At 42.3% G+C, this 21,996-nt stretch overlaps 1 protein-coding gene across 1 annotated transcript in view; it reads left to right on the forward strand.

Annotated features, from left to right (window-relative positions):
* Positions 1–1,962: 1,962 nt before the first annotated feature.
* The window catches only part of LOC143808125 (uncharacterized), a 118,606-nt gene continuing 98,572 nt past the window's right edge, over positions 1,963–21,996 (forward strand). The window contains exons 1-2 of the mRNA XM_077290478.1: positions 1,963–2,158; positions 18,617–18,940. Coding sequence (XP_077146593.1) covers positions 2,116–2,158; positions 18,617–18,940 — 367 coding nt within the window. The 5' untranslated portion in view covers positions 1,963–2,115. The remainder of the gene's footprint in view (positions 2,159–18,616; positions 18,941–21,996) is intronic.

Genomic DNA, 21,996 nt, shown 5'->3' on the forward strand with positions numbered 1-21,996 from the left:
CTGCGGTGTTGCTATCAGTGTGCCAAGAGTGGGAGATGGTTGCATTGATAATCCAACACAATGGGCAGCGCTTTGAGCACATTTTATAACTAGTCATAAACTTGTAAATAACTCATGAAAGAATAAAGTTACGTTAAAACAAAGCACACCATTGTTATTCTTGCGAAATTCTCAATAAGTTTAATGTGTCACATGACCCTCTTCCCATTGAAAAAAATAAAGTTGGATCTAAAATGGCCTACTTTAAAATGGCCGCCATGGTCACCACCGATCTTGAAAGGTTTCCCCCCCTCCCATATACTAATGTGCCACAAACAGGAAGTTGATATCACCAACCATTCCCATTTTATTTAGGTGTATCCATATAAATGTCCCACCCTGTACTTGTTTTTTATTATGTATACCCCTCCTCACATGTAAAGCACCATGGAATAAATGGCGCTATGATAATAATAAATAATAATAATAATAATAATGACAGGCATTGAGACCCACACGATGACATGAAGAACGGTGAAGAACAGTGAACAAACTGAAGTCCTAGAATGAGAAGAAGATAGAAGACAAAAGAGTGAAAATATAGGCACCGATTGGAGGACTAACAGTGGTAGAAGAGGTATGGTAAAGGCTCAGAAGAGATGATTGTATCATCCTTTACCAGCAGATTAATTTGGCTCTGAATTAATTAATTGAAAATCTAATATCCTGGCAAAATTCAAGCGAATCTGCCAAATTTCAATTTAGATTCATCCTTATTAGATGGGCAACCATAAAGGGTGTCAGTAACCAAGCTTTAGAGGGCATATGAGTGGCACTGGCAGGTGTGCTTCACATCTGGAGATGCCGGTAGGTCCCCTATGCTACATAAGAAGATTCTATTATTACATATTGCATATGGTGGGTGGCCTTTTAAACACTGAGGAGTAGGACCAGGAGCTGTAATCAACACCCCTGGGTTAATTTTTGACTTGAAGCTAAAAGTGACAAGTACAGAAATCTACTTGTAACTAGAACGTATGTTTTATGGTCCAAAGTGAATAACCTGAAAGACCTATCACAAAGTTAAAACTTATTTTAACTAATCACTTGAGTAGCCAATTTTTCTTTTCTTTCTTTTTTTATCCAGAGATATGAGCCTTTCTTTTTAGTTCTAATTTTTATCGTCTTCTACAAAGAGGGCAATGCTTACAGGTTAATCGTGCTAAGCAGGCTAAAGCCACACCACCAAGGATCCTGTGAGCAATGCCCCCATACTAAAAAAAATGCTCATATCTCCTGAACCACGTGGACAGTTTTAAAAGAAAGTGACACTCAAGCGAGAAGTTTGAATAGATGAAGCAAAATCTGGCCCCTTTTGATGTTTTGACGTGCCCTCTTTAAAACAAATCCCATTTTTAGGCAGCTGTGTGTAAGTATAGAAGACCTTTAAATGGCATTGGGGGTCTATTTCCATGTTCTTGATGTGTAGTGCAACGATCATCAGTAATTCAGGAAATTGCCTCAGCTACCAGCCTCCTCTCACAGCAAAGTTTATTACTTGGTGAAAAATATATTTTGGAGCCTCCCTTGCTTAGTTTATCAGGTCCATTCACACACACACACACACACACACACACACACACACACACACACACACACACACACACACACACACACACACACACACACACGTGTGTGTGTATAGCTGAATGATTTACATCTGTTAGCCAACATAAGTACATGTGGGGGTTGCCTGGTTGCTAGGGAATCCCCACATGTACTTATGCTGGCTAACAGATGTGAATCATTCGGCTGCAGCAAGAAAAACTAAAACTCCGAGCACTAAAAAATACTCGGAGGACCCCCGAGCATGCTTGAGAAATCTCAAGTAACGAGTATATTCGCTCATCACTAATGGGCATATAATTCAGACATCATCACACAAAACAACTGCAAAAAAGCAAAGCCGCTCTTCTATGTCACCTATAATTACCGCTGACTGTCCCCTCACTATGTACCAGCATTATTTATCACTGCTGTCGTCTCTGTAACACTTTGACTTTCCTCCTGTTGAGAGGACAGGAAGTCAGTGAGCGGTCTTCTTATTATAAACCTGCTGCTACTGTATTAGGAAACATGAACTTCTGGACTGTTTTTGCGTTTTCTACATTTATTCTGGGTAAGTCATAAATTAATCTAATTATTTTACATTGAACTGTCCAGCCATATTGTGATGATGATTGCTACAAGGGTTTTCTTGCTCTGCTCACGTTGAAGATATGTAAAAATTGGTATCGCAAAAGTATATCTACTGTCTCAATGAATAAAAATATAGATATGAGAGTGTGGGATAGAATAATATTGAAAAGGATAAAAAGATAAAAAATAATAAATACGTATATATATATATATATATATATATATATATATATATACTATATATATATACATATACACAGTATGAGAAATAAAGATAGATAATAGATAGATTTATAATAGATAAATAGATAGATAATAAATAGATATATTGGTAGATAGATAATAGATAGATAGATAGATAGATAGATAGATAGATAGATAGATAGATAGATAATAGATAGATAAATAGATTACAGATAATGGATAGATAATAAATAGATAGATTGATAGATGATTGATATATAAATAGAGAGATAATAGATAGATAGATAGATAGATAGATAGATAGATAGATAGATAGATAGATAGATAGATAGATAATAGATGATAGATAATAGATAGATGATAGATAGATAGATAATAGACAGATAGATAGATAATAGATATGTAATAAATAGATAGATGATAGATAATAGATATATAATATTTAGATAACATAATAGATAGATAATAGATATAGATTGATAGGTAGGTAGATAGATAGATAACACAGGTCAACAAAAAATTTTTTTTTTTCTGGTGTCCAAAATATTTTAATGAATTTGGGGTATTTTTGGGGTGCTGATTCTGAATATGCTATCAGTTTTGCCAGATTGGCTCAAGTTTTTGAGATTTTTGGTATCTTATTTATAGCACTTGTTGGTAAATGCGACGCATCATCTCATTAATTTCTTTGGATTAGTACTTGAACTGAGCAGTTCTCAATATAGTTTTGTGTTAATTAGTGTTCTAAAAGTTTGTTCATAGCTTGATTTTTGCACTAACTTTATGTTGTTGTCTGTTTTCCAGTGAAAAGCATGAACTCATCAAGAAGAAGTTGTCTTAACGATCCAGACTCATTCTGTTACATTTGTGGTGAATACACACTGCCAAAACATAGAAGAAACATAACAGACTTCGTAAAAAAAGTGTATTTTGCCTATTTTGGGGTTATGCTTGGGGACCAAGACAAGTTTTGGGCACCACACATAGTGTGCAAAGCATGTATCGAATTATTAAGAAAATGGAGCAAAGGACAAAGAAAAAGCTTCAAATTTGGTGTTCCAATGGTGTGGAGAGAGCCAAAAAATCATCATGATGACTGTTATTTCTGTGCAGTGCAAGTGCAAGGATTCAATAAGCATAAGAAACGAAAATGGGAGTAACATGGAATCTGCAAGAAGGCCTGTCCCTCATTGTGAAGATGTGCCTGTACCTGTGTTTACCATAAATAACAGTCATCATGATGATTTTTTGGCTCTCTCCACACCATTGGAACACCAAATTTGAAGCTTTTTCTTTGTCCTTTGCTCCATTTTCGTAATAATTCGATACATGCTTTGCACACTATGTGTGGTGCCCAAAACTTGTCTTGGTCCCCAAGCATAACCCCAAAATAGGCAAAATACACTTTTTTTACGAAGTCTGTTATGTTTCTTCTATGTTTTGGCAGTGTGTATTCACCACAAATGTAACAGAATGAGTCTGGATCGTTAAGACAACTTCTTGATGAGTTCATGCTTTTCACTGGAAAACAGACAACAACATAAAGTTAGTGCAAAAATCAAGCTATGAACAAACTTTTAGAACACTAATTAACACAAAACTATATTGAGAACTGCTCAGTTCAAGTACTAATCCAAAGAAATTAATGAGATGATGCGTCGCATTTACCAACAAGTGCTATAAATAAGATACCAAAAATCTCAAAAACTTGAGCCAATCTGGCAAAACTGATGACATATTCAGAATCAGCACCCCAAAAATACCCTAAATTCGATGAAATATCTTTGGCACCAAAAATGCTGTTGACCAGTGTAATAGATAGATAGATAATAATGGATAGATAGATAGATAGATAGATAGATAGATAGATAGATAGATAGATAGATAGATAGATAGATAGATAGATAGATAAAATGGAACGGCACCCTATAGATGAATTGAGGGTGCAGGGCCCTCCGGGTAAATATCCATTTGTATAAATAATAAAAGAAAAAAAGGAGGCAGCACCCTAATAAGTGATGAAAAAAGTGTACTTTATTAGCCCACATGGTGTAGCAATGTTTCGTCGGTGAACAGCTTTTTTTCTCTTTTATTATTTAGATAGATAGATAGAAAGTTACTGTTACACCTATACGATAAAACAGTAAATAGAGCGTTTAGGAAAGTAAATACGGGCGGACATTCCACACATATGCAGTCAGCTTTCCCACACAAGGTCAAGTGGGCCCAGTAATGCTGCAGGTTGCTCGGACTCTGATCATTCCACTTTATCCTCATATATTCTTATTTTTCAATTCAGGGTTTTGGGGGGAGGAGCCCCTGTGTGTCTCTCTACGCTTTCATTTATAGTTATTTGCTATTCTTGATACGTGGTTAGTCCACAGATTCACACTCACAACCTCTTGCTTCACCAATTAGCCATAGGCTTCACTGCCAGATATAGGAGGACTTTCTCCGCCTGAAAAGCTGAATTGTATTCTTCTTTACAGGCATATTGTACTGGTACATCTCCATGTTCCAGTGCGTTTCTGTATATATGTACTGTATGTTGTAAGAAAAAAAGACGAGATTTATTTCCAACAAAATTATTACAAAAATAATGAACAACAAATCTGTTAATCACACTTAATACACTTTCAGAAAATGATCAATAAATACTATGAATGTATTTGGTATCAACCCTAATCCTAAAACCTGTACAATACAGCAAACAAATTATTTATGGTGATGATCAGTATGTGTCATTAAAAATGTTGATTGCTGTTTCTTCTTCATCAAATCCATAAAAAAACAATGTAATGTATACATACAAGTATGTTTTTGCCTAAATGGCAACTAAAAAAAAAAGATTGTCAAGCACAAAGACAAAATGTCAAATAGTGAAATCTTTCAAAAAATTTAAGAAGAATGGCTTCTATAACTATGAATGACAAAAAAAATTTTTCTGGTTGTCCGACTCCTAACAAGTGCATCACAAAAATGCATATGTATGTGTTATGTGTATGTGTGTATTTTATAGTTGCTTGTGTGTACGTTTGTACTATGTATATGTGTGTGTAATTGTGTGTAAATTATGCATTAGCATGTGCCCATTTTATTATATTGCTTTTAATGGGAACATGTAAGCAAACATGTATAGAAAAATAAATAGATAGATAGATAGATAGATAATAGATAGATAGATAGATAGATAGATAGATAGATAGATAGATAGATAGATAGATAGATAATAGATAAATAGAAAGATATTAGATAAATATTAGGCGTGGGTTACGAGCTTGCATATTTTGGCCAAAATATAAACTAATACCTCACATATTTTTTTTTATCTGTGTTTTTTCACACTTTTTTTCAGGGTGCAGTTGGGCCCATTTTGTCTTGTAAAATGTGGTGTCTGTTCATTTGGGGTGAATTTGGATAGCGCTGGGCAGCCCGCCTGAGCTAATAAAAGGGTGTCACTACTAGGCTGTTAACCTGATTGCTGTGCATCTCCATTGTGTGAACAGCGCCACATACAAGTCTTTTATGTGCAGTAATATACTGTACCAAGCAGCCACCCCCTGCATTTGTTTGGTAGGTTGTGAGTGGTTGCCTCATCGGTAATTGATGTGTTGCCAACCATCTTAGGCTGGTTTCACATTTGCGTTTGTTGCCGCAGCGTTTGTACCGCATATAAACGCATGCGTCGTGTTTTCCTATATTTAACATTAAAAACGCATGCGTTTTTTTTTTTTCTCGTTTTGCCGCGTTTGCGACTTGGTGCGGAAATGCAACATGTAGTAATTTCTAGAGGCGTCTATTTGCCGCCAGGAAACGCATGCGGTCGATTGTGCAAGGATTGCGACAAAAAAATGCATTGCTGCCTATGTAAACGCATGCGTTTTTTTTCACATGCGTTTGGTTGCGTTTTTGAACGCATGCGTTTCAATTGAGAAAAACATGTCTAGACACTGATAAGTCACCCCCCACCATCAAGGTGATAAAAGGGAGGGTGTGGACAGTTGCAGGTCACTTCTCACCAGACTCTGAAGCAGACGAGACACAGGCTACATCTTTGAGAAAAAGACCCTGAACAATGTGAGTATATGTGAGTATATCCTAGCCAATGCCTTTATTTTCTATTTTCTGTCTCTACATGTCCTAATTTCTGCCATTTCTTTCTTTCTACATGCATCAGAATGTCTTCTTCGGATTCTTCATCTGGTGAGAAGTTTTGGCCAGGACAGTCGGAAGTGGAGCATGTCCTCAGTGAGGTGAGTACTTGCCTCGTCAGATTGGTAAGTATTCACTGTCACATCGACACATGTGACAATTTGATTTTTTGGTTTTTTTAGAGCTCTTCTACTGCGGCTGAGACAGGGCAGGAGCAGCGGAGTCAAGGTCCGGTGGAAAGGCGGCAGCGGGTACGTATACAAGGCTTACTGTCCTCAGTGTACTATTCTTGAATCTTCCTTTCTTTACACTCGTATTTCCTTACTTTTTTCTTCTGGAATCCTTTTGTATGTTGACTTTCCTATTCATGCCATTTCTCAGCATCTTTTTTCTTTCTTTTCCTTATGTAAATTGAGCAAACTTTAATGACTTTCTTTAATTTTTAGGTTTCACAACGGGAGGATGACCTAATCGAAAATGACCTCCTTATCACCCTGGTCCAGGAGCGAGTCCCGTTGTGGGACACCCAGGATCCACTGCACTCGAACAACATCATGATCCGGCGGTTATGGAATGAGGTGGCCCAAGCGATGTGGGATGGCTGGGACAACGCCCTGACACGGGTCCGAGCTGCATTTGGTAAGTACTGCACTGCAGTGTGAAGCAGCAGAGACCTTGGTCGTGCTCACTCGACTGTGTGTGATGAAAGAAACTCTCAGGAGTTTCTCTCATCACACACAGTTGTGTGAGCAGGGCCAAAAGTCCTTTTTCTGACCACAATTTTTTTTTTAACAGTAGCCAAAGTTAAAACACATTGGCGTTCGATGAAGGACCGCTTCAACAAGGACCTGCGTCAAGAGAGCCGTGTTCCCAGTGGTTCAGGAGCGAGGATCAGACGCTACAAATACCATCGAGTACTGTCATTCTTAAGACCGGTCCTTGCCCAGAGAATAAGTATTTATCACGTGCATTAGGTTGTATTGTATTGCCATAATCTGTATTTTTAAATTCCACAGGATTTTGCGTCTGGTAAATTTGATATTAATTTTCTTTTTCCTTTTTTCACAGCACATACAGCACGACTGTCGGCCCAGGTTCTGGAGTGGTCCTTCATCCGACAGCCACGGACCCGTCCCAGCCATCCAGCAGCGCAGCAGCAAGTGGGCCTTCCACACTAACTGGAGACCAAGGAGCTGGTCCATCAGGTCTTCTCCTTTCGCAGTCCTCTTCCACTGCCCCCTTTTTTTTTGGGCTCATCCCAGCAGCGGCAGAGGGCTTCGGACAGGTCACTCATGCCCGAGTTTTTGCACTTGAGCTCGGTTTTACACGATGCGATCAAGGCATTGGGTGACCGAATGGATGCTTCGCATAACCTCTTAAATGCACGTATCCAGGAGGTCAGCAAAAGCCTTGATCAAGTGAAAACCGATCTCCAGAGGCCAGCACATCATTTTTTTAATCAAATTGAGCAGGGCATGTCAGAACACCTTACTCCTGATCTCCAGCTGAGTGTCATGCAGGCCTGCAATGCTGCTTACGTGCAGGCTATGCAGCAGAGTCGGTATTTTCAGCAGACAGTGGTGGCATATCCACCTGTGCCTTCACTGTCACGCTTGAAGTCGACCTTTGCTGCATCCCACTGCACGGCCACCTCAATTCCTTCCACAGCCGGACACCACTACAGTACCAACACCATGCCGAGTGCAGTTGGACATCCCACCGCCACCACCATGACATTTGCTGCTCCTGCTTGGACCTCCTCCACTGACACCACGATGCAGCAAGACCCTGGCATGGCCTTCCGTACCGCCTCCTCCACGATGCAGCAGGACCCTGGCATGGCCTTCCGTACCGCCTCCTCCACGATGCAGCAGGATCCTGACATGGCCTTCCGTACCGCCTCCTCCACAATGCAGCAGGACCCTGGCATGGCCTTCCGTACCGCCACCTCCACGATGCAGCAGGACCCTGGCATGGCCTTCCGTACTGCCACCTCCACGATGCAGCAGGACCCTGGCATGGCCTTCCGTACCGCCACCTCCACGATGCAGCAGGACTCTGGCATGGCTGCACGCTCTACAAGCACTATGGACTCTGGCATGGCTGCACGATCTACGAGCACTATGGACTCTGCCATGGCTGCACGATCTACGAGCACTATGGACTCTGACACAGTGCAGCCGGACCCTGACAGGTCACCCACCACCACGCCACGCCATATGAGCACACCAAGACCTCCCACAACCAGGCAAACAAAAAAGAAAACACAAAAAAAAACAAAAAACGAGGACTCTTAGCATTCCTCCCCCTTCACCTCCCAATGTGTCTGTAATGTCAGGTTTGTCTCACCCTTCCAGTGCGTCTGAAGCCTCTCATGTGTCAAGCCCCATCCCCGAACTTCCAGACCCTTCTAGTTTCATTGCCCCTTCTCCTGCCACCTCTGCGTCGTCCACGGTTAGCCAGCCCTCAGTACTTCATACCCCTCGTTTACATCACTCTACCCCAAGCCGGCGCAGTAAAAAATAATTTTTTCCAGTTGTTAACAAAATAAAAAAAGTTTGATTTGCCACAATTATGTTTGGTTTATTGTGTCTTCTGCCGCCGGCAACACACACCGTGCGCCATGAAACTTCGCCACACACAAATTTTTTGGGCCACATCATATCTCCTCTAGTTAAAAATAAAAAGACTGCAGCTTTATGTGTCTTTAGTATACAGATATGATGTGGCCCAAAAAAGATTACATGTATCTCCATAATCTCTTTTGGTCTCTGCTTAGTGTGCCAGTCTGAAGAGAAAATGGTGGTAATACAGTGCAGACCTCTACTGAACAGGTCAGGTGTCAAAAAACTCATTAGTTATGACACCTGACCTGGTGAGTAGAGAACTGCCTTGTATAACCACAATTTTCTCTTCTTATATTACACACAACTTGAGTACACTGGTGGTCACACACTACATATCTATGCTCACATGCACAGGTGTCAGAAATAGTGAATTCATGAGCCTGTATATGTTTATCATGAATTCATTATTTCTGACACCTGACTTGATGACTATAGATAGTGTGACAGTGATTGTCTCTTCAGCTTGTGTCCAATGGATACAGGAGAAGAGAATCATGACGCAATGACGTCAACAAGCTTACCAATAAAGCAACATGGCTGCCATTACTAGCAGTATGTGGCCAGTGTTGTATAACAGTATTTGTAAGCCAAAACAAGGAGTGGAACAATTAGAGGTAAATTATGATATTAACATTATAACTAGCACCTCTGCTTTTATCACCCACTCCTGGTTTTGGATTACAAAAACTGATATTAAATACAGATCACATGCTGCCAGTTTTAGGACAGCCTTGGTTTGGAGAGGAAAAAGATAGGAGACACGGTCAACTCAACCAAAACTAAAGTTTATTAATGAGAAATATTATTATCATTGTAGAAAATAACTGGTACATATCGAATTACAACAGGACTTTTACACTACATTGTCCTGCCATGAGACACGTCCAATATCTGAATCAAAAAAGGCTGCAAATTGGTCCCGCATGTGGCCAACTGCTGCAGTTGACCGCAGCGGGTGATGCTGGAAATCGGGCAGTGGGTGTGCAACTGGTTCATCCAGTTCAATTTTGGGTTGCTCCTTAACCATTATAAAATTATGCAGCACCACACAGGCTTTGACCACCTCGTCGACTGTTTCCACTTTTAGATTTATGGCTGATGCAAGAATGCGCCATTTAGCGACCAAAGGTACACTCTACAGTTCTTCGGGCCCTGGTCAGTCTGTAATTAAAGATCCTTCTAGTGTGGTTCAAGTCCCAACTGGAATAGGGCTTCAGTAGGTTTTCACACATCTGAAAGGCCTCATCCCCAACCATAAAAATGGCATCGGTGGTCCTTGAGTGTTGGGAAGAGGTTGTGGCGGGGGAAAATTGAAATTTTTTCCATACACATGGCGGCCCATATCCGAGTTCTTGAAAGTCTGCGAATCGTTGCCACGGCCAAAAGCTCCAATGTCGTCCGATAAAGTTCGCATCGGCTATTGCCATGAGCACAACAGAAAAATATTTTTTTGTAATTGAAGTACTCCGATCCTGTTCTGGCTGGTTTGATAATGCGAATGTGCTTTCCATCCACCGTTCCTAAACAGTTGGGGAAATCACACACACTCCAGAATTTCTCTGCAATTTCTAGCCACATGTCCAAGGTGGGTAGGGGTATAAACTCATCCCAGAGTACATTCCACAAAGCCCGGCAGGTGTCCGCAACTATTCTGGACAGGGTGGATATTCCAAGCCGGTATTGGAAGTGGAGGGATGATAAACTCTCTCCAGTGGCCAGAAATCTGTAAGAAAAACAAACACAAAAACCATTACAATCTATTCTTTTTATGGTGTGGTTACACTAAAGAAAGAAAGGAAAATACACAAAAAATACATGTCAGAAAACAGTAAATTTGGACTATCATTGGTTTAGATTTGGAACGTACCTTAATGTAACCAGCAGACGTTCCTCGGGTGGAATCGCTTTACGGAGCTGGGTGTCCTGTCGCCGTACGGCTCCTTGGACACGAGACAGCAAATCCAGGAATGAGTCTTGAGACATTCGTTTGTATTCCTGGAATTTCTCCGGGTTGGCATTAAGCTCGGCATAGAGCGTGTGGTAGGCTCCACGGCTCTTACGTAGTTCGATAATGGGGTGCCTCCAAAAACGCCTACGTTGTCTCCTTCTCCATCTTTGGCGATTTCTGTCTTGCTCCCAAGCAAAAGCACAGGCAAGAAACAGTTTGAAGCTGAAATCCAGGTTGAAATAAAAGCTGTCCATGCGAAGATCCATCATGACACAGGATACAGTAGCAAACTGTTAAAATTTCAGTAGCCCTAGGGCAGGGGTCAGGAACCTTGGCTCTCCAGCTGTGGGAGAACTACAATTCCCAGCATGCCTCAACTGCTGCAAGTTGCTAGGGCATGCTGGGAGTTGTAGTTTTATAACAGCTGGAGGGCCGAGGTTCCCCACCCCTGCCCTAGGGTCTATATATAGAGATCCCATAATACACGCCCTCTGTAGTCCCATTGGCGGTGTCTGGTTATCTTTTTTTTTTCTCTTGTGAAATTTCTCATCATGCGCACCAAAAACGCAAACGCATGAAAAAAACGCATGTAAACGCGTACAAACGCGGCGTTTTTTTAACCGCATGCGTCAATGCATGCGTCAAAAAAACGCCGTATTTGTATGCTTTTACATGCGCTTTTTCCACCACTTGCGGATGCATTTTAAAAGCTGCAGATTTAAACGCAAATGTGAAACTAGCCTTAACCACATGGGTCCACTGCATCCTGATTTGTTTGGAGGTCTAGGCAGGTAAGCATCTCTGTCTTTTTTGCTGTTTTCTGAAATTTTTGGAGGATCTCTGAATCCTCTTTTTGTGCTAACACTGTTTAGAAATAGATATTAATTGTGAAAAACTTGTTGCATCATTCCCAAGAAGACTCATGGCTGTACTAGCTCAAAAGAATGCTGCTACTCAATAATGAGCAAAGGGTCTGAATACTTATGACCATGTGATATTTCAGTTTTTCTTTTTTAATAAATTTACAAAAATTTCTACATTTCTGTTTTTTTTCAGTCAAGATGGGGTGCAGAGTGTACATTAAAGTAAAAAAAAACTTTTTTGAATTTACCAAATGGCTGCAAAGAAACAAAGAGGGAAACATTTAAAGGGGTCTGAATACTTTCCTTGCCCACTGTAGATAGAAGATAGATAGGAGATAGATAGGTAGATAGATAGATAGATAGATAGATAGATAGATAGATAGATAGATAGATAGATAATGGATTGAAAGATAGTTAGGAGATAGACAATATAATAAATAGATTACATAAATAGTAGATAGATAGATAGATAGATAGATAGATAGATAGATAGATAGATAGATAGATAGATAGATAGATAGATAGATAAGACAGATATATAGACAGGAGATTAGACAGACAGATAGATAGATAATAAATAGATATGAGATAGATAGATAGATAGATAGATAGATAGATAGATAGATAGATAGATAGATAGATAGATAGATAGATAATAGTATCATGTAGTGACCCCTGTTACAGCTAGGGGCGCTGCATGTGCCTCTCAGGATACGCATGGATGCGGAAATGCGATAATGAGATGGTGGCTGGCTTCATTGTGGATGGCCGGTATGTGTCACAGAGGAGATCCTCTGCGCTGTAAGCCAGTAATGTTGCTCTGGGACTTGTAGTCCCACAAGTGTTTGTGCAGTATATAATAAGGGAGGATTAGAGGGTTAGTCGGAGAGATGGGCGGGTCTGACTAGCCACACACACCTCCCACCTGTGGGAGTGGCTTCTGTGATATAATGTGATCGAGGTCTGGTCACATCGTCGGTGTGTCAGGTCCTGGAAGGCTTGTGTGTTGGATGGTCCTATGAGTGAAAGGACGTCCTGAATAGCACACTGAAAGGCTGTGGACCTGGAAGGCCTGTGTGTTGGGTGGTCCTGGGAGTAGGACCGGATTCCAGAATAGCACTCGGAGAGGCCGTGGACCTGGATGGCCTCTGTTCTGGATGGTCCTGGGAGTAGGACCGGAGTCCTGAAAAGCTCAAGGTGAGGCCATGGTCCTGCAGAGTCTGTGAAGGCACTGAGTTAGGGAAGCTACCGTTCCTTCTGTGGGTCTGGACTGTTGGGTGGCCTGGTGAGCAAGGCATTATCTGGGACGGTGATACAGTAAGGAAGTTTCTCCAGGAGTGAGGACTGATGAGGAGTCAGCGTGTGGAGCAGGAGCTCCAGGAAGGTAACCCAGAGTTGAGGAACTGTGTGCACTGACAGGGGGTCAGTTAATGAACTGTGCGGCCACCCATGGTAACCGGACAGAGTAAGGTCCATCATGTTTAGAGATTGCAACCTAATGTCATGTGTTGGTGCCTTTTGTGTTCCATGGACATTAATGAACTGTTCGGCGTGTGGTCACCCATGGTACCTGGACAAAGAGGTCCAGCGTGTTTAGTGACTGCAAGTTAAAGCCATGTAATATGAAGTGTTATGTACTGTGTGAGGTCTGTAATATGTAACATGGCCTACAGCAGTTTATGATGTTTGAATAAACAAAAATATGCTGTTTATGTGATAAACCCGTGCCTGTCTATGTTTATTCCGTTGCCAAGAGCGTGTCCCCCAACACAAGCTGTAAGAAGCAGTATTAAATATGGTGCTAGACTGCAGGCAATGGTCCACGAAGCTTATAAGCGTCTGGCTGTAACTCGGCGGGATTACAAAGAGTTGCTGTGGATTTTGTGGGTCCACGAAGTCTGCGGTGCAGAGCCATGCAGAGCCTTGTGGAAAGCAGCTGCAGGTGCAGTAAGAGTTTCTGCAGCATCAGGAGCTGCAGTTGCAGCAGCAGCGGCTTGTGATCAGCACCCAGAGGTGCCGGCGGTTTGTGACTGCAGCAGGAGCTGTGGTAGCGCCAGCAAGGGCTGGTGAGGTGTCGAGAGGACATTGGTCCGGATCGTGCAGGCTCTTAAAGGGCCAGTGCCGACCTAAAGAGATGCTTTTATTTTTTGCACTGTGTGAACTGGTGCCTGAGAGTACAGTGGGAAGTTCACAGGGTGTAACCCAGTAAGGGGATGGTGACCCTAAAGGGGTGGAGTCCCAAAAGGGGGTGGAGTCCCGGGGAATTGTAGTTACCCAAAAGGGGGCAGAGCGTCCCAAAGTGGTGCCGCAGATAAACTGTTGCCAGGGGCAACTGTACTATGTGTGTCCAATCTGCTCTATGAACTACCCACCCGGAAAGAGGCTACGTGAGTGTGGCCTGCAGATGAATGAAGAGGATATGTTCAGACTGGTCGATTCTGGGAGCTTGGTGACTCTAATAAGGGTTGCGCCTTAGGGATTTGCAATACACAATAGGAAGGTTGGGGTCAACTGCATCCATGGATGCACTAAGGACTATCCCGTGGCCAGGGTGATCCTTGAGACGGCCTTGGACAGTACAGGACAGGATGTCACTATAGTCCTGAATTTATCTTGTCCGGTAATAATAGGCCAAGACTCTAAGCTGTTCTTAGACTTGTGGGAGAGTTGAGTTCCTCTGCAGCAGGAGGATGGAGGGCTCTAGGCTGATGGGGTTGCATACTTAAAAGCAGTAATACCTCCTAAAATTGATGGGTCAGATGTCCGGTTGACCAGTGGGAAGGGTACATCTGCCCAACTTATGGACATGATGTCACCTGACATGTACCTCAAGATGACATGCCGAGGCAGGTGGCTCTGAGAGCCAAACAAAATGGTGAACTTTTGACAGCAGAAGAGCAGGAGACTTCCTTGTTTGAATGTATGATAGATGTACCTGAAGACCTGAGAGAGGCGTGTGCCAGGGAGTCTATGCATGAAGAGTTCAAGAAGGCTGTGGGGGTGTGTAGGGTGCACTGGACCCCGGAAACTGAACAGCTAGTGGTACTGTCCACAACGGATGTCACAGCGAAGAGAGTAGCTGTCCTGAGGGATCTGCTCTGGAGGTGTGTACAGATGAAACGGATCCTTTTTTTGAATGGGGAAGCTGTTCGACGTCTGGAGCATGCGAAGAAAACTCAAAGTCAGCTGGGCATTATGGAAGACATCATTCAAGTGCCCAGTGGTCGGGTGAGGAAGGTCATCGGAAGACTAGGGAAAGTGATGCAGGAGATTGTGAATAGATCCATGTGAAGAGAGTGAGGATTCCAGCTGATGACAAGGCCCTGGTCATGGGTGAAGTTGGAATGGTTGCATTCCTTGTTGTCGGATCCATGGAGAGCCTTGGGAATATCCGGATGCTCCTGGAATATCGCGTGGTGTACCTAAAAGAGATAGAGTAGCTAAGACTTGAGAAGGAGCAGATCAATAAAGAGCTGCATGAAATGGGAAACAGGTGGTCGCCACCTTCAACTCGTGGTATAGAGAGGCGAAGAGGTTCACTAAAGACTGGAGGTCCTCAAGCTGAGGATAACAGAGGACATAAAGACAAATGGAGGAACTGCTCTCTGGGCAATAAAGACCATAAGAAAAATGGCCAGCAGAGAGATAACAGAAGGGGGCCTTATTGAAGAGGTAGAAGTATTGACGCCTCAGTTACCTCAGGGTTGAGTGACCAAGGCGGAAGCCCGGTAGCGGACGTTGTAACAAAGAGTCAGACTCAGATCAGTCACTAGGCTCGACTGACCGCAACAACAGTGGGAGGCGGCCATGGAAAGAAAGGTCACGTGCAGGGGCACACTTAGAAAGTGGGTTGACTAAAAAGGGTCTGGTGACGCAGACAGATGTTGACTCAAGGGAAGCCTAAGGATGACATACTGACCACTGGGGGCAGGGGAGGCCTAACAAAGGTGTGATGATGAATGATGCCAAAACTGACTGAAACGGTCCTCTCGACTGATAGGGCAAGGTGACTTGGATATCCGTTCTCGAGACCACTGGTGCATGACAAGTTTTCAATCCCACAGCATTGAACAGAGGGGGGATATGTGATGCAGTGACCCCTGCTACAGCTAAGGGGCACTGCATGTGCTCCTCAGGATAAGCATGGATGCGTAAATGTGATAATGAGATGGTGATTGGCGTCGTTGTGAATGGCCGGTATGTGTCCTAGAGGAGATCCTCTGTGCTGTAAGCCAGTAATGTTGCTCTGGGACTTGTAGTCCCACAAGTGTTTGTGCAGTTTATAATAAGGGAGGCTTACAGGGTTAGTTGGAGAGCTGGAAGGGTCTGACTAACAGAGAGAGTGTTCTGTGATATAATGTGACTGAGGTCTGGTCACATGGTCGGTGTGTCAGGTCCTGAAAGGCTTGTTTGTTGGACGTTTTTATGAGTGGATGGATGTCCTGAATAGCACACTGAGAGGCTGTGGACCTGGAAGGCCTGTGAGTTGGGAGGTCCTGGGATTAGGACCAGTTTCCTGAATAGCATACAGAGAGGCCATGGACCTGGATGGTCTCGGTGTTGGATGGTCCTGGGAGTAGGACCGGAGTCCTGAAAAGCACATGGTGAGGCATGGTCCTGCAGAGTCTGTGAAGGCACTGCGTTGGGGAAGCTACCATCCCTTCTGCGTATCTGGACTGTCGAGTGGCCTGGGGAGCAAGGCATCGGCCAGGACGGTGATCCCAGTAAGGCAGTTTTCCCAGGAGTGAGGACTGACAAGCAGTCAGCGTGTGGAGCAGGAGCTCCAGGACGGTAACCCAGAGTTGAGGAACTGTGTGCACTGACAAGTGGTCAGTTAATGAACTGTGCGGCCACCCATGGTAACCGGACGGAGTAAGGTCCAGCATGTTTAGAGACTGCAACCTAATGTCGTGTGTTGGTGCTGTTGTGTTCCATGGACATTAATGAACTGTTCGGCGTGTGTCACCTGCGCTTACTGGACAAAGAGGTCTGGCGTGTTTAGTGACTGCAAGTTAAAGCTATGTAATATGAAGTGTTATGGACTATGTGTGAGGTCTGTGATGTGTAACATGGCCTACAGCAGTTTATGATGTTTAAATAAACCAAAATAGACTGTTTATGTGAAAACCCATGCCTGTCTATCTTTATTCTGTTGCCAAGCGAGTGTCCCCCAACACAAGCAGTAAGAAGCAGCATTGCAATAGATAGATAGATAATAGATAGATAAGAGATAGATGGATAATAGATCGATAGACAATAGATAGGTGATAGGTTGATAATATATAGATAATACATAGATAATTGATAGATGATGGGTAATAGATAATATATAGATAATACATAGATAATTGATAGATGATAGATAATATATAGATATACTGTGTATAGATAGATAGATATGTGCTATATAGATAATAGACAGATGGATGGATAGATAGATATATGATAGATAGATAGATAGATAGATAGATAGATAGATAGATAGATAGATAGATAGATAGATAGACAGATAGATATTAGTGTTGAGCGATACCATCCGATACTTGAAAGTATCGGTATCGGAAAGTATCGTCCGATACCGGCAAAGTATCGGATCTAATCCGATACCGATACCCGATACCAATACAAGTCAATGGGACTCAAGTATCGGACGGTATCCCTGATGGTTCCCAGGGACTGAAGGAGAGGAAACTCTCCTTCTGGCCCTGGGATCCATATTACTGTGTAAAATAAAGAATTAAAATAAAAAATAGGGATATACTCACCTCTCCGACGCAGCCTGCACCTTACCGAGGGAACCGGCAGCCTTCTTTGCTTAAAATGTGCGCGTTTACTGCCTTCCGTGACGTCACGGCTTGTGATTGGTCGCGTGCCGCCCATGTGACCGCGACGCGACCAATCACAACAAGCCGTGACGTAATTTCAGGTCCTGAATGCCTAATTCTAGGCATTCAGGATTTGAAAATTACATCACGGCTTGTGATTGGTCGCGTCGCGGTCACATGGGCGGCACGCGACCAATCACAAGCCGTGACGTAATTTTCAAATCCTGAATGCCTAGAATTAGGCATTCAGGACCTGAAATTACGTCACGGCTTGTTGTGATTGGTCGCGTCGCGGTCACATGGGCGGCACGCGACCAATCACAAGCCGTGACGTCACAGAAGGCAGTAAACGCGCGCATTTTAAGCAAAGAAGGCTGCCAGTTCCCTCGGTAAGGTGCAGGCTGCGTCGGAGAGGTGAGTATATCCCTATTTTTTATTTTAATTCTTTATTTTACACATTGATATTAATCCCGATACCGATTCCCGATATCACAAAAGTATCGGATCTCGGTATCGGAATTCCGATAGCCGCAAGTATCGGCCGATACCCGATACTTGCGGTATCGGAATGCTCAACACTAATAGATATGGAATAGATATATAATAGACAACAGATTTGATAAGAGATAGATATGAGATAGACAATAGATAGACAGGAGATATATAATAGATGATAGATAGATAATAGATGGATAGATAATAGATAGAAAGATGATAGATAGATCTAGATAGATAGGAGATAGATAGATACCTATATTACATACTTTTCTGTGACCTGCATACTGATCAGTTCAAATAACTGAATATTGTGTCCCCCAGGTACTATTACAGATGAAAACATCCCAGAATTTTCACATGTTCTCTTTGTAGAAAAAGGCAAGAACACTAACATCACATGTGGCCTTGGTAATAAAGCCAATAATATTCAATGGTACAAAGAGAAAGAGGACGGGGGATTGGAGTTTGTGGCACGAAGTGGATGTTACACACAAAACAAGAGTAGATATCATACCTACTGTGAAAATAGGGTTGTTCTCTGCATGGAGATTAGAAATGTCCTGACTTCCGACTCCGGGGTGTATTACTGCTCTTTATCGGGACTGGACCTGACCTTCAATCTAGCCAGCACTTTAATTGTGACAGGTAAGTACACATCTGTCTATCTATTTAAATTAGCTATCTACCTACCTTCCTACCTACCTATCTCATATCTATCTGCAAAAAAAGTGTTAGATTGCATTTGTTAATATGTATTTGGTCATTATTCAATCAATTTACCATAAAGTCCATAAAAATGTAATTTTTTTAAAAAAATGTTATGATCCAGAATTAGTGGAAACATTTTAAGTTGACAATTTGTCAGGTATTGTCTGGGACAGGATGATTGATGCTTACAGTATCTCATTGGTTCATCTACTGGATCCTGCATGTCTCCAGTCATTTCTACTCATGTCTGCCAGTATATCTTATAGTATATAGCTCATTCAACTACTGCATAGATCCTGCATGTCTCCGGTCATTTCTAGTTATGTCTGCAAGTACCGTATATACTCGAGTATAAGCTGACCCGAGTATAAGCCGACCCCCCTAATTTTGTCACAAAAAACTGGGAAAACTTAATGACTCGAGTATAAGCCTAGGGTGGAAAATGCAGCAGCTATCAGTAAATGTCAAAAGTAAAAATAGATACCAATAAAAGTAAAATTAATTGAGACATCAGAAGGTTAGGTGTTTTTGAATATCCATATTGAATCAGAAGCCCCATATAATGCTCCATACAGTTTATGATGGCCCCATAAGATGCTAGATATTAAAATATGCCCCATATAATCCTGCATAAAGGTTAATAATGGCCCCATAAGATGCTCCATAAAGATAGTTGCCCCATATAATGCTGCACAAACCTTGATTATGGCCCCATAAGATGCTCCATACAGACACTTGCCCCATATAATGCTCCACAAACGTTAATTATGGCCCCATAAGATGCTCCATAAAGATATTTGCACCATATAGTGCTGCACAAACGCTGATTATAGCCCCATAAGATGCTCCATAAAGATATTTGCCCCATATAGTGCTGCACAAATGTTGATTATGCCCCATAAGATGCTCCTTTCAGACTCTTGCCCCATTTGCTGTTGCTGCGATAAAAAGAAAAAATCACATACTCACCTCTCCGTCGCTCAGGCCCCCGGCACTTTCAATATTCACCTGACTTCGTTCCGGTGCCACTCCATCTTCAGCTTCTTCTGCACTGACGATCAGGCAGAGGGCGCGCACTATCCACATCATCGCGCCCTCTGACATGAGCGTCAATGCAGAAGACACTGAAGATGGAGGGGCGCCGGAACGAGGAGCAGGTGAATATCGCGCAGTGCTCACCTCCCAGTTATACTCATCTGCTCCTGGCGTGGTCCCTGCTTCCCCGGAGCCGCAGCTTCCTTCTGTATTGAGCGGTCACTGTTACCGCTCATTACAGTAATTAATATGCGGCTCCACCCCTATGGGAGGTGGAGCTGCATATTAATTACTGTAATGAGAGGTACCATGTGACCGCTCCCTACAGGAAGAAGCTGTGGCGCCGGGGAAGCAGGGACCTGCAGGGACCGCACCAGGAGTAGGTGAGTATAATTAGACAGCCCCCGCTCCCCCTCCCCTGCCGACCCCTGGGTATGACTCGAGTTTAAGCTGAGAGGGGGACTTTCAGCCCCAAAAAATGGGCTGAAAATCTTGGCTTATACTCGAGTATCTAGAAAACCACACACACGCACACACACACACATTAATATTAACCAATAAAATATAATTTATATATCTAAATGAAGCGAATAGATATGGTGTACTGTATATAGATATATTAATAAGATATATGGGGTGTGTGGTAAAAGTGAGTGGAACCCACTCAATGCATAGAAAAAAACCAAAGCCCAAGAGACATAGGCTAAAAGAAGGATTAATATTAGGCTAGGATATTCATATATTTATCTTTATTTTAATAGCAGATGGTCAAATTACATAACATGATTAAAAAATAAAAAAAAAAGAAGAAGTGCACAACAGGACATATAATATTATTAATAATTAATAATATAATTAATAAATAAATATATAAATAACCCACAATATGATTAAAAGGAGACATGATGCTGAAAAACGTAGGATAAATAATAATAGGTGAACGTGGAACGGTGAAGATCATCCAATATGGTATTAAAAAAAATATAACAAAATATATTGTTTGGAATTTGCAAAAGTGCATCAAACATTAGCATATAAGCAGATAATAAAATAGTGTATCAATAAATAAAGTGCACAAGTGCCACAACAAACATAAAGTGTTCAAGTATAAATACCAGAGCCAGTATAGATATCACAGCCACTGCTCTGCCAAAACCAAGATCAGTGATTAGAAAGATAACAATATACACATATATGATACCTTTAAGGGTTAATGTCCATGTTCAGATTTTGAACCAATCACAGAAGAAGAAGTAATCAGGCTCCTTGTATCTTCTCGCCCCATTACTTGCATCAGTGACCGCATTCCGTCACATCTCCTCCAGTCCCTTTCGCCTGCTGTCACCACTCACTTAACAAAAATGTTCAACCTCTCTCTCTTCTGGTATCTTTCCCTCCTCATTTAAGCATGCCATCATACATCCATTACTTAACAAACCATCCCTCGACCAAAACTGTGCCGCTAACTATAGACCAGTCTCTAATCTTCCCTTCATTTCTAAACTCCTGAAACACCTGGTCCACTCCCGTCTTATCTGCTATCTCTCAGATAACTCTCTTCTCGACCCTCTTGAATCCGGTTTCCACTCTTTACGCTCTGCTGAAATTGCCCTCACTAAAGTCTCTAATGACCTACTAACAGCTAAATCTAATGGTCACTACTCCATGCTAATTCTCCTGGATCTCTCTGCAGCATTCAGCGCTGTGGATCATCAGCTCCTCCTCATTATGCTCCACTCCATTGGCCTCAAGGACACCATTCTCTCTTGGTTCTCCTCCTATCTCTGACCACTCCTTCACTAGTATCTTTTCCTGGCTCCTTCTCCTCTCGATCTTCCCCTTACTGTTGGGGTTCCTAAAGGATCAGTCCTAGGCCCCCTCCTCTTCTCTTTGTATGCTGCCCCTATTGGACAAACAATCAGTAGATTTGGTTTCCAGTACCATCTCTATGCTGATGA

Source organism: Ranitomeya variabilis, chromosome 1 (assembly GCF_051348905.1).
Source record: "Ranitomeya variabilis isolate aRanVar5 chromosome 1, aRanVar5.hap1, whole genome shotgun sequence".
In the NCBI taxonomy this organism is placed as follows: domain Eukaryota; kingdom Metazoa; phylum Chordata; class Amphibia; order Anura; family Dendrobatidae; genus Ranitomeya; species Ranitomeya variabilis.